The following is a 13725-nucleotide window of genomic DNA, read 5'->3' as shown; positions in this document are numbered from 1 at the left end:
GGTTCCTTTTCTCTTTCGCCGATCTGAGACATTCTCTGATCTTCTTTCTCGATTTATAAATAGTCTTTACGCCGTGTTTGCGCAATATAAGACCGATTCTGTGCGTCACTCTGGGTTGGGGTTGGATTGACTTCGGGGAAGAGACCAAACAGCGAGGTCATCGGTCTTATCGGGTTTGGAAAGGATGGGGAAGGAAGTCGGCCGTGCCCTGTCATAGGAAGCATCCCGGCATTTGCCTGAAGCAATTTAGAGAAATCACGGAAAACCTAAATCAGGATGGCCGGACGCGGGATTGAACCGTCATCCTCCCGAATGCGAGTCCAGTGTGCTAATCATTACACCATCTCGCTCGGTGTCACTCTGGAAATGTATGGCATTGAGGCCTTACCCGAGGCTGACCACATAGTAAAATTCTCCGACTGGGATGTTGTGGCTGTGGAAAAGAGCTATCACACCCGCTTGCTCAGAGGAGCTATAGAAATACAAAAACATGAGAATAGCTTCGATAAGAAAGAAAAATGCCTCAAGGTGAACGGATCCTGTATTCCCGAGCTGCAGCAATCAACCGTTGCAGATAGCAAGAGGAGAACCGCACCGGAAATGACCCATAAAAGCCACTGGCCTTGGTGCGCCAGGTACATATAATCTGCGACAGCGAGATCCATTCTAGTCCATCACCAGCAATGGAGGGTGAAGCTTTGACAATGCCAGCCACTCGTGCTGGAGAAATGTCAGAAAAATCATCAAACAAACGTCGGCCGAAGAACAAGAAACAGGAGCCAATAGGGAGTGTGTGCATTATAACCGTTCCAAAATTATTATAACTGAGAAGCATCTGTTTTATTATGTGTAATGGACGAAAAAAATGACGACTTTCAAACAAAGCACGTGTTTCGAACATGTTTTATAGTGTACACCTACAGTTTTGTTGACGCGTTCGTGTCTGTCTGATTTGTGAAACTGTCGGCATTTGGCAGGAGATCTCACTCGACGTGTTCCTGTACGTGCACTGGAGGGATCCACGCGTGCACATTCGCAATGACACGGACGTGAACCATGTGGAGCTGACCTGGAAACACCGAGAGCGGTTCTGGGTGCCCGATCTGTACATCCGCCAACTGCGGGAGATGAAAGTGTTATCGCTCTTCCAGGAGATGACATCTCTGCGTCTCTTCCGCAACCACACCATGCGCATCAGCATCGGGTGAGTTGAATATCGGGGCTTGACGCACGCAGAATCCTGCAGCTGAACATTTAGATACTGGGACGAGTAAGAACTTTGAGAATTGGCTGGAAGTATGTGTGACGAGTATACGTAGGAATTGGTACTTCTCTGAAAAAAGATTTTGTAAAGAAATTGGCTTAGAAGTTCGGGCAAACTCACAGTTATTTTCCACCCACACACTGTCAGAAGATGTGCCATCTTTATGCGTCGACAGATATTTACCCATGCATTTCCTTCCTATTGTGGACTAGAAAGTGACACCAAAAAGCACAGTATCCTGAAACGGGGTGGTAACAGCATGGTCTTTTGTCAAAACCTGTTTAACTTTTAAGTATTAATTTGAAACATCTCAAAAAAGCATCTGTCAGTCATCTGCAGCTTCTTTAAAGTGCATTCGAGTATAAAATTTACTACCAAAAGTTTTTTCCAATCTTTCTAATGTCAGTCATTATATACAAAAAGTATGCTATGATCACCGTCTTTCGACATCAATCTTATCTTGCAATCTTCAGCACGTGGCAGCAAAGTAAATATAAATAATTCCGAAAAGAAAAAAAATTAACTGCTAGGTTTGCACAGACGCGTCAGTTAGAAACTATTTCAAATCTACATATAAAGCAGTAACCGATCACGACAGTTTACTATGCTCCTATGCACACACAGTGAATGCACTACACTATGCGCTACAGTGTTAAGCTGCAAATAACAGTTCTTACATGCGTATGTATGCAATACTTGTTGAATATGAAATATTAACCAAAACATTTTCATTTCACTTTGAATTAAGATTCAAGTTCTTTAGGTAAATACGTTTTTAAGTACTTATGCAAGAGTCAGGTTCATTTAGTAAATATGTATTTTTTCTTAAGTATTACGCAAGTAAATGTGATGTCTAATGCTTTCAGTGCTACGGTGATCATCAAGTGCGACATGGATTTCGTGCTCTACCCGCTGGATGTGCAAAGATGCGACGTCGACTTTAGTAGTTGTGAGTAACGCCCGTAGCTACATAACACGCTACTCGCGCAGTTTCGTTTCCACAGCGTGTTTCCTGCTTTGAATAATTCACGTAGCCTTTCGGTTTTTGTAGTTGTAGTAATTAGTACCATACATTCACACAGAAATTGTTCGTTTTTCCAGACAAATACACGATCGCGGACATGAATTTTAAGTGGGTGGGTGAGAAGGCCCTAAGTTTCCCAAGCGACTTCGGTGACGGTTACAGGCTTCCAAAGTATGTTGTGTCCTTTTCTACGGAGGACTATTCTCAAGGTGTCTATTACGGCGAAGGCAAGTATTCATTTACTACAATTATCTTCTGCACAATGTTTTCCTATGTGAAGTGGTTTCTGTAACTGATTAAAACTGAAAAACTCCTATACACAGGGCATTCCTAGTTACTTTTATCAAATAACAAATTTAATATTTTGTGAATTAGCTAAAAAGTAAAAAAAAATCTAATAGTGTAATTCTGAATTCCAGATTGGAAAATATAAAATTCATCATGAACCACAGGTGTTTTTTGTCGTGATTTGAATATACGATACCAGAGGTGGAAACTAAACGATCAAGACAGACAAGATTTTTCATTAGTACTAGCGTCCAGTTAACCGAAAGTAAGCTGTACGACCCTTTCCACAGCTGACATGTACTAAAAATTTGCCCAAAGTAAGAGTAGAAACGTAACAAAAAAGACAAAATGGAGCCATAAATCTACTGCAAATAGTATACGACTTTGGATTACAGGGGGCCTTTCATGGCATGCGGCATGCACTCACTTCGTAAATTCGTAAGTGTAGCTGATCTGACTTCGGATTTCTGTTTCAAGAATTAGAGCCCCATCTTAACGAACTAAAGTTCACTCACATACATAATTCCATAGTTCAGACATAGGCTCACTACGAATCAATCAATATAATGCCTGTCAAACATGATATCACTCATACTGCAAACTAACAGAGATGTGGGGTTAAATTTCACGGAAGTATATTGATGTTAATTGCATTGTCTGGCATTTGAAAATAAAGCTAGTCTTTGAGTAATGCGTATCTCAGGGCGAAAGCTTCATCTATAGACTTGTTTATCATAGCAAACTAAGGCTGCAGGAACCGCAACCTGTGTAAAATTTTGACATCAACAAAGAGATAATGTTTAAAGCTACACAGAAATTCATGTTAAAAACACTACATACCTCTTTCTTCTTTCTATAGTTATAAATACTATTTCCAAAACCAGCCTTCTTCTTGTTTTGTGAACATACGTTGTTTGAAGCATTAGATTGTAGCTCCGAGAGCAGCGGTATCGCCTCGAATACAAAGTCTATTGCAACGTACAGTCACAGAGTAGGAATATCTATGGAGCGAACTTTCAGATGCACAGAGCTGAATTTTTGTCACCAATGTACAGACTCCAACAGTTACCACAGCGCGGTGTGGCTAAGGTTTGTCCGGAAGCGCACTGCAGACTTTCACTGTCAGACCCCGCTGAGACATAAGGTGGATTTTGTAAACACTTTTCAAAGGCACCTCAATGACTTGCATTCGATGTCTGAAATGAACTTGCGGTTAAAACTATGAAGAGATAAAAGTAAGGATATTTCATTTTTTGCGACAACGAATCACAGCTAAGACGTCGATAATTATTTTTCCATGGGAAAAGAAAGGATAATATAACTGTTTTTTAGGCTTTGTATTGCAGTTGATCATGTCACCGAGTCTCTGTTTTAATAACTTTTTTCTACAGCGGGTTATGAAGTGACTTGCTAGTATGACAAAATGGACATGTCCCGAAAAATATCGAATTTGAAACTATGGCATGCAGAAAGTTAGCTAATTATTACTCAGTAAAATAGTTTAAAGAGTGAATTTTTTTATTTCCTTTCTCGTGCCATATGTTTAATCATCAATCATTTTCGAGAGCTAAATTATGAATCATGGGTACTAATTCTGCATGATATTATTATAGTACTATAGTTTCGTATTGTAATTACTTTGAAATAAGCAAACTGGTATGTACCTTTTTGTAATCCAGTGGAAATGAGTCAGGCTGTCTTATATAAATCTCACATGCAGGTGAAAATTACTCAAAGTATGTATACATTCAACGAATTAAATACATTCAACGAATTGACTGGCTGCATATTCCCGCTCTATCGGATTATTTGTCACTTATTTCGTAAATATATGTGCATACAGACAATAAATTACCTCTGCTTTATGAACTCATTAAGTTATAGCTCGATATCAATCGACACACAAATCGCCTCTTTCTGCAATGACAACTTGACATAGACCTTTGTTGCGCTTACCTGCAAGAAGAAATGTTTCCTCTTTTGCCGTACATTCATTTGTACCAACTACTCACCATTGCTGTTACTAAGAGATAAATGTATAAAAACAGGACAAATAAAAGTGTAATATTAAAAGTTTCAGTCTTAGCTCAGTATGAAAATAAGAGTTATATAATAAGTCAAGTGTCTATTTTGGTGTGCTGTTGGTCCCATGTACAGTACACTATTCTCACTCCTTAGATATTCCTCCTCTTTGTACGCAGTCGTCATGAAGGTACACCTTCATGGCAGACGTTTACAGCTATCTCTATTGTCGTTTTACCTGACTAAGTTCTTTGATATATTACGGAAAGCACAATGTATGGTGAAGATTCATTTCAAGGAAAACATTGCGGTGAACGACAACGGCGAGACGGCATCGTGTTAATAGTGATTGAACTGTAAGCTTGCAATCACCAGTTACAGAACTTCAAAGAACTAGAGGTATACTATTTTTCTGTATCTTTGACCGCTCGTATAAGAAATATAGAGAGATTATTATTATATTACGACAAACTACAGAACGTTGCATAATATACCATTCCGTTAGAGGGACGGGTACTCCACCGATACTATTAATGAAGCATATTCTGAGGTGGATAAAATATCTTTGATTATAACACCCATATGTATCGCAGATTCGGCTTTCGCTGTAATTGTATGTACAGCTATGTTCAGTACAGAAGATCCTAGTATAATTTATTTCCTCAGAAGTTGGCCAACATGTTATGCCATCAGAAAAGGAAAATCAGATTCAGAAACTACATTTGGCTCTAACAACAGTAGGACTTTTGAGATCTAAGTTAACCGCAAATATTCAAACAGACAATAAACATTATTGATAGAGGTTCATAAAACAGATGGTGCGAAATTTTAGGTACAATAACCATTTCAAATCGTGAAATAAGATGTGTAGGAATATTTCCTCCGGAGTTCTTGCTCCAAATATGTCCTGCTATTTAATCAGAAAATAATACAAACTCAAGAAAAATCTGTATTTCACGGTATCTCCGTAAAACTGAAAATCTCTGTGATCGCGACAAAGCCAGTGCCACACCCTTTTACGAGTGAAACGGTGGCTGGTTGGTTGGTTGTTTTGGGGAAGGAGACCAGACAGCGAGGTCATCGGTCTCATCGGATTAGGGAAGGATGGGGAAGGAAGTCGGCCGTGCCCTTTGAAAGGAACCATCCCGGCATTTGCCTGGAGCGATTTAGGGAAATCACGGAAAACCTAAATCAGGATTGCCGGACGCGGGATTGAACCGTCGTCCTCCCGAATGCGAGTCAGTGTGATAACCACTGCGCCACCTCGCTCGCAAACGGTGGCTGTTTCGCAACAACGACAGATATATCATGCTGCAAGTTCGCCGTCCTGACACAAGTAAATGAGTGTCCGTCTCTTTCTAGTGAATAACCAGACACTATTAACTGCATCGCTTCCTTTATCACAGTGACAAAGAACTCTACTCCTGAAACATTTTCTGTTTATTTTACATTTTATTTCAGTTTCACATACGAGACATGGCTTGGCCACAGCCGTATTATTTGGTTGCCTAGTTCGAATAAAATGTAAATATTTCTTCTACAATTATTGCAATTTGTCCAACATACAGTTGAGACACTGGCATCTTATGCACACAGTTGTACGTGGTAATTAGTGGTCTAGATAGTGTTTAACACTGAATACCGTTTTTTAGGTATCCATGTACAATGAAAACCATGCGAATATTCTGCCGACATTCCCGAAGATTGTAATTGTATTTTCTTTGTTTAGTGTTCTAGCTAAATTATTTATTAGTGTGGGTTTATGCCCATTAGCTGCAGCTTTTTGTTTTACGATTCTCATTTCATTCTGGAGGTTCTCATAACTGAGTGAGATTTTTAGAGCTCTATGAATCATTGAGTAGTATGCTGCTAGTGTGTGCATGTTCGGGTGGTAGGAAGCATGTATGTTTGTGTCAGTGGTGTTTGGTTTCCTGCAACTCAGGAAGACATATTTGTTCTCTTGCTTGCAGATATTTAGCTCAAGGAAGTACATGGTATTATTTATTTCCTGCTCACAACTGAATTTAATGTTCCTGTGTATTTTATTGAATGTTTGGAATACGTCTTGGATATCATCTTTGCTTTAAGCTTCAACTTATTTATTTCCTGCTCACAGCTGAATTAAATGTTCCTCTGTATTTTATTGAATGTTTGGAATACGTCTTGAATATCATCTTTGCTTTCAGCTTCAGTGATTAGAAATGCATCACCTACAAATCTTCCACAGAATTAAGCTTTTTGAACGAATGTTGGTTTTTTTGTGAAAAGTTTGTCCTCTGTGTGGTTGAAGAATGTTTTGGCTATTGTTCCTGATATGCTGTGACCCACAGCTAGCCCATTTGTTTGTGTGTACATTTTTCCACTGAAAGAGAAGTAGTTATATTTCAATACAATTTCCAAGAACTTAAAAAATTCCATGGTTTCTGCAGGGGAAATCTTCTTGTTTTTTATTAAGTTATATTTAATAACAGCTGTTGCATTATGAATGGGAATGTTAATATATGAACTAGTTACATCTGAAAAGATGATTTGGCATTTGTTAGTATTGTGTATGTCTTTCAAATCACTGACAAATGAAAGGTTATTTTTTAATGAGCAGTTACTTTCAGACAAAGTTATCCTGTTGTAAGTTTCTGAGTTTGGGCAGAAATTTGTAGCTAGGGTAATTCATTGAGTTTGAAACTGGTCGTACGGGACATTTTTTGTGAGCTTTTAATTGAGATTTTAGGTCGGGTTCTATTGAATTCATGCATACAGAGTGGCGATTTCCTTTACCACTAAGCAGGAAGATAGTTTTCTTGAGATAATTTGGAATTTGTTGTTAAGGTATTTGTCTAGACGTCTGATATTAAGTTCTTCAAAAAACTTTAAGATTTTCCAGATACATCCATTTTCATGTGTAATTTCTGTTGAGTTGCCTTTGTCTGCTTTAATGAAAATTGCTTTATGGTCTTTCAATTTAGCGTTTGGTGTGTAGAGAGCTTCATTTCATGTTTCTCTTGTGGTTTCTTTGTCAAGCCGATTTGTAACTCTTCCTACTTCAGGATTTTTAATGGTGGTACGTAATTTGGCGACATCTACCGCATTTTAGTAACTATTATTATCTCTTTAATATTTATAATGTTGAGTTGTTGCTCTGAAATATAACACTGGCATCATGTGCAATGCACTCAGGTATTTAGTGGCTTAGATATTCTTAAACACTGCACAACAAACTTTTTTTTTTGTTTATCGATATAAAATGGAAACCATATACTCCAAGTACTCTGTCAATATTCCCGAAAATTGTTATGGCAGATATGCGACTCTGGCAACTGCTTCTTTGTCAACTCTGAGCTTGTTCCGTAGGTACTGTTGACTTGTGTTACAGATTACTCTAGTTTTGTAGAAATGAGACCTCGTCTTTTCGTTACTGCTCTGGCAACACCTACAAGACTGCTGAAGTATAAATATTCATAGAAGTTTCATTCATAATGTTCCGCGTTTGATGAACGCACAGCAATTTTATCATAAATTCATAATTATGTCATTTGCATGTACGAAAATCTTTTCATTGTATACATGAACGATTTGTATTATGTCGCACAGAACGTTCTCACATTATTTTAGTTCTTTCTCATAAAAATATTTGAAGAAATTAATTTCACATGAAAACAGTAATTCTCGTGTTCTTTGTTGGGGTCATGACGGATAACAAATTATTAATCGCATTTACTGCTGTGGTCTCGGTGTTAACTGTTGTAATAAATATCGCTTCTCTGTTGACCGTGGTACTTAATAACGGAAATAACATTTTGTCGTTACGGTTTCTTTACTTTCGTCAGGAGGAAATTTTATTCGTGTGTTGCTTCACTATGAATCTGGAGTGAAATATTTAATATTGCCGCGAAGTAATGGAAAAAGGATTTATTTGAATCACCTTTTTATTTGTGATTCTTCAGTTTCTCCCGGCGTATTTGTTGCTCGAACAGTCCACGGGTGTACTGCCTGTTCATAGTGTCCAACGGGCACAATATTTCGGCGATCAGACATGTCGCCCATCGTCAGGTGCGCTGACGAGCAGTTCGTCAGCGCACCTGACGATGGCGACAAGTCTGATCGCCGAAATATTGTGCCCGTTGGACACTATGAACCGGCAGTATACCTGTAGACTGTTCGAGCACCTTTTTATTTGCTTCTTCACAGTAATCTCGTAAATGTTACACAGAAAATCTTAACGACAAAAAAGGCGTTGGACTTCTTTATATTGCTATCCCTAATGCGAGACGGAGTGGTTTAAATTTTTACATCGCCCTCAGATGTCTTCTTCCTCTTTTGATGAAAATTATATTGAGGACAAGCACAGATGTAAGTGTTAAAGCTGAATTAGGAACTAATCGGTACCGAAACAAATCAGGGTGTAAATCAGGATATTAATCGGATCAATTTAAGTCGAAGTTTAAGATCACACAATGTCATCATTTGCCAGTCTGACTGTCGTTTCCATTAGAATCAACACTTTTGCATTGTTGTCTCAGTACACATTCATTTGTCGACCGAAAATCGTAAAATGGACCAGGCGCTACGAAGTGAAAATAAGTGACGGTGTGCGCACAGGCAACCACTCGACGGCCCGCATGCACATCACGATGAGCCGCGAGCTGCGCAGCTACCTGCTCGAGACGTACTTGCCCAGCTCGCTGTTCGTCATCATGTCGTGGGGCAGCTTCGTCGTCATCCCGGACATGGTGCCCGGCCGCATGGTGCTGCTCGTCACGACGCTCCTGTCCCTCGTCACCATGTTCGACACCGTCAGGTACCGCCGCCAGCTCGGCTCTGCGCTATCCAGCCGTAGTGCTTCCAAATGTCTTCAGATTGTCTCGCTAAACTAACGTGTCGAAACGGCCTGAGGTCGATACAGTGCATGCTCTAGTAAAAGAACAACATTCACAGAAGACGTAGACGAGAGCACTGTTCTTCTAAGACTTGCTTCGTTCAGTGCAGATATATTCTCCCATTCACGTACATCGTGTACACCGCTTGCTTTACCGAAATTTGTGTACAGAGTTTCTGGTAATGAACCGAAAACAAGGAATCGAATTTCTAAAGCCACTGTCTTTACTGCGTTGGCGATTATACGAATGATAAGGCGAACTTAGTGTTTTATTAGACTTGTCCGTGAGCGTTGTTAGCTAACCTATGGAACCGTTCACAATGGACCGGTAATTTAGTCTGTACCAGTAATCTAGTGACTAAACCGTTTAAGACAACATTACAGCCGAGAAGTTCATTAAATAATTTAACGGGCTGAGTCCAGTAAAATGGAAAGTAACCAGTCGAGTACCTAAATCTGTACCTACATCTACGTGCACTGAGGTGACAAAAGTCTTGGGGTATATTCCTAATATCGTCTCGGACCTCCTTATTCCAGGCGTAGTGCAGCAACTCGACGTGGCATGGACTCAAAGAGTCGTTTGAAATCCCCTCCAGAAATATTGAGCCATGCTGCCTCTATAGCCGTCCATTACTGCACAATTGTTGTCGGTGAAGGACTTTGTGTACGAGCTGACCTCTCGACTATATCCGAAATATTCGGATGAACCATGAACCATGGACCTTGCAGTTGGTGGGGAGGCTTGCGTGCCTCAGCGATACAGATAGCCGTACCGTAGGTGCAACCACAACGGAGGGGTATCTGTTGAGAGGCCAGACAAACGTGTGGTTCCTGAAGAGGGGCAGCAGCCTTTTCAGTAGTTGCAAGGGCAACAGTCTGGATGATTGACTGATCTGGCCTTGTAACAATAACCAAAACGGCCTTGCTGTGCTGGTACTGCGAACGGCTGAAAGCAAGGGGAAACTACAGCCGTAATTTCTCCCGAGGGCATGCAGCTTTACTGTATGATTACATGATGATGGCGTCCTCTTGGCTAAAATATTCCGGAGGTAAAATAGTCCCCCATTCGGATCTCCGGGCGGGGACTACTCAAGAGGATGTCGTTATCAGGAGAAAGAAAACTGGCGTTCTACGGATCGGAGCGTGGAATGTCAGATCCCTTAATCGGGCAGGTAGGTTAGAAAATTTAAAAAGGGAAATGGATAGGTTGAAGTTAGATATAGTGGGAATTAGTGAAATTCGGTGGCAGGAGGAACAAGACTTCTGGTCAGGTGACTACAGGGTTATAAACACAAAATCAAATAGGGGTAATGCAGGAGTAGGTTTAATAATGAATAAGAAAATAGGAATGCGTGTAAGCTACTACAAACAGCATAGTGAACGCATTATTGTGGCCAAGATAGATACGAAGCCCACGCCTACTACAGTAGTACAAGTTTATATGCCAACTAGCTCTGCAGATGACGAAGAAATTGAAGAAATGTATGATGAAATAAAAGAAATTATTCAGATTGTGAAGGGAGACGAAAATTTAATAGTCATGGGTGACTGGAATTCGAGTGTAGGAAAAGGGAGAGAAGGAAACATAGTAGGTGAATATGGATTGGGGGACAGAAATGAAAGAGGAAGCCGCCTGGTCGAATTTTGCACAGAGCACAACATAATCATAACTAACACTTGGTTTAAGAATCATGAAAGAAGGTTGTATACATGGAAGAACCCTGGAGATACTAAAAGGTTTCAGATAGATTATATAATGGTAAGACAGAGATTTAGGAACCAGGTTTTAAATTGTAAGACATTTCCAGGGGCAGATGTGGACTCTGACCACAATCTATTGGTTATGACCTGTAGATTAAAACTGAAGAAACTGCAAAAAGGTGGGAATTTAAGGAGATGGGACCTGGATAAACTAAAAGAACCAGAGGTGGTACAGAGATTCAGGGAGAGCATAAGGGAGCAATTGACAGGAATGGGGGAAATAAATACAGTAGAAGAAGAATGGGTAGCTTTGAGGGATGAAGTAGTGAAGGCAGCAGAGGATCAAGTAGGTAAAAAGACGAGGGCTAGTAGAAATCCTTGGGTAACAGAAGAAATATTGAATTTAATTGATGAAAGGAGAAAATATAAAAATGCAGTAAGTGAAACAGGCAAAAAGGCATACAAACGTCTCAAAAATGAGATCGACAGGAAGTGCAAAATGGCTAAGCAGGGATGGCTAGAGGACAAATGTAAGGATGTAGAGGCCTATCTCACTAGGGGTAAGATAGATACCGCCTACAAGAAAATTAAAGAGACCTTTGGAGATAAGAGAACAACTTGTATGAATATCAAGAGCTCAGATGGAAACCCAGTTCTAAGCAAAGAAGGGAAAGCAGAAAGGTGGAAGGAGTATATAGAGGGTCTATACAAGGGCGATGTACTTGAGGACAATATTATGGAAATGGAAGAGGATGTAGATGAAGATGAAATGGGAGATATGATACTGCGTGAAGAGTTTGACAGAGCACTGAAAGACCTGAGTCGAAACAAGGCCCCCGGAGTAGACAATATTCCATTGGAACTACTGACGGCCGTGGGAGAGCCAGTCCTGACAAAACTCTACCATCTGGTGAGCAAGATGTATGAAACAGGCGAAATACCCTCAGAATTCAAGAAGAATATAATAATTCCAATCCCAAAGAAAGCAGGTGTTGACAGATGTGAAAATTACCGAACTATCAGCTTAATAAGTCACAGCTGCAAAATACTAACACGAATTCTTTACAGACGAATGGAAAAACTGGTAGAAGCCAACCTCGGGGAAGATCAGTTTGGATTCCGTAGAAACACTGGAACACGTGAGGCAATACTGACCTTACGACTTATCTTAGAAGAAAGATTAAGGAAAGGCAAACCTACGTTTCTAGCATTTGTAGACTTAGAGAAAGCTTTTGACAATGTTGACTGGAATACTCTCTTTCAAATTCTGAAGGTGGCAGGGGTAAAATACAGGGAGCGAAGGGCTATTTACAATTTGTACAGAAACCAGATGGCAGTTATAAGAGTCGAGGGACATGAAAGGGAAGCAGTGGTTGGGAAGGGAGTGAGACAGGGTTGTAGCCTCTCCCCGATGTTGTTCAATCTGTATATTGAGCAAGCAGTAAAGGAAACAAAAGAAAAATTCGGAGTAGGTATTAAAATTCATGGAGAGGAAATAAAAACTTTGAGGTTCGCTGATGACATTGTAGTTCTGTCAGAGACAGCAAAGGACTTGCAAGAGCAGTTGAATGGAATGGACAGTGTCTTGAAAGGAGGATATAAGATGAACATCAACAAAAGCAAAACAAGGATAATGGAATGTAGTCTAATTAAGTCGGGTGATGCTGAGGGAATTAGATTAGGAAGTGAGGCACTTAAAGTAGTAAAAGAGTTTTGCTATTTGGGGAGCAAAATAACTGATGATGGTCGAAGTAGAGAGGATATAAAATGTAGGCTGGCAATGGCAAGGAAAGCGTTTCTGAAGAAGAGAAAATTGTTAATATCCAGTATTGATTTAAGTGTCAGGAAGTCATTTCTGAAAGTATTCGTATGGAGTGTAGCCATGTATGGAAGTGAAACATGGACGATAAATAGTTTGGACAAGAGGAGAATAGAAGCTTTCGAAATGTGGTGCTACAGAAGAATGCTGAAGATTAGATGGGTAGATCACATAACTAATGAGGAAGTATTGAATAGGATTGGGGAGAAGAGAAGTTTGTGGCACAACTTGACCAGAAGAAGGGATCGGTTGGTAGGACATGCTCTGAGGCATCAAGGGATCACCAATTTAGTATTGGAGGGCAGCGTGGAGGGTAAAAATCGTAGAGGGAGACCAAGAGATGAATACACTAAGCAGATTCAGAAGGATGTAGGTTGCAGTAGGTACTGGGAGATGAAAAAGCTTGCACAGGATAGAGTAGCATGGAGAGCTGCATCAAACCAGTCTCAGGACTGAAGACCACAACAACAACAAACGTTAAGTTTTGTACTGCCTGCATTGCACAAGAATTTTTGCGGATGAGAAGTTTCCCCCGTATAGTTGGTTTTCCCAGTCAGAAGGAAAGTGTCATACTCCTTATACTTTATTATTTTGGAAGAAGGTATCACATGACTAATCTTTTGTTTGAGCACGTATAACGTATTGGTAAGGTGGATTAGAGTCTGTACTTTTTGTGACAGCACCCTGTAGCAGCTTTCTGCGTTTTCCTAGTGGAAAAATAATCTTTGACAGCT

General features: G+C 40.0%; 1 protein-coding gene across 1 annotated transcript in view; it reads left to right on the top strand.

Annotated features, from left to right (window-relative positions):
• The window catches only part of LOC126419837 (glycine receptor subunit alpha-4-like), a 158312-nt gene that overhangs the window by 97340 nt on the left and 47247 nt on the right, over positions 1 to 13725 (top strand). Inside the window, exons 3-6 of the mRNA XM_050087115.1 lie at positions 978 to 1204; positions 2131 to 2213; positions 2366 to 2515; positions 9195 to 9393. Of these exons, the coding sequence (XP_049943072.1) occupies positions 978 to 1204; positions 2131 to 2213; positions 2366 to 2515; positions 9195 to 9393 (659 nt within the window). The remainder of the gene's footprint in view (positions 1 to 977; positions 1205 to 2130; positions 2214 to 2365; positions 2516 to 9194; positions 9394 to 13725) is intronic.

The sequence above is a fragment of the Schistocerca serialis genome, chromosome 1, assembly GCF_023864345.2.
Source record: "Schistocerca serialis cubense isolate TAMUIC-IGC-003099 chromosome 1, iqSchSeri2.2, whole genome shotgun sequence".
Lineage (NCBI taxonomy): Eukaryota > Metazoa > Arthropoda > Insecta > Orthoptera > Acrididae > Schistocerca > Schistocerca serialis.
This window is presented reverse-complemented; position numbering and strand designations above follow the sequence as displayed.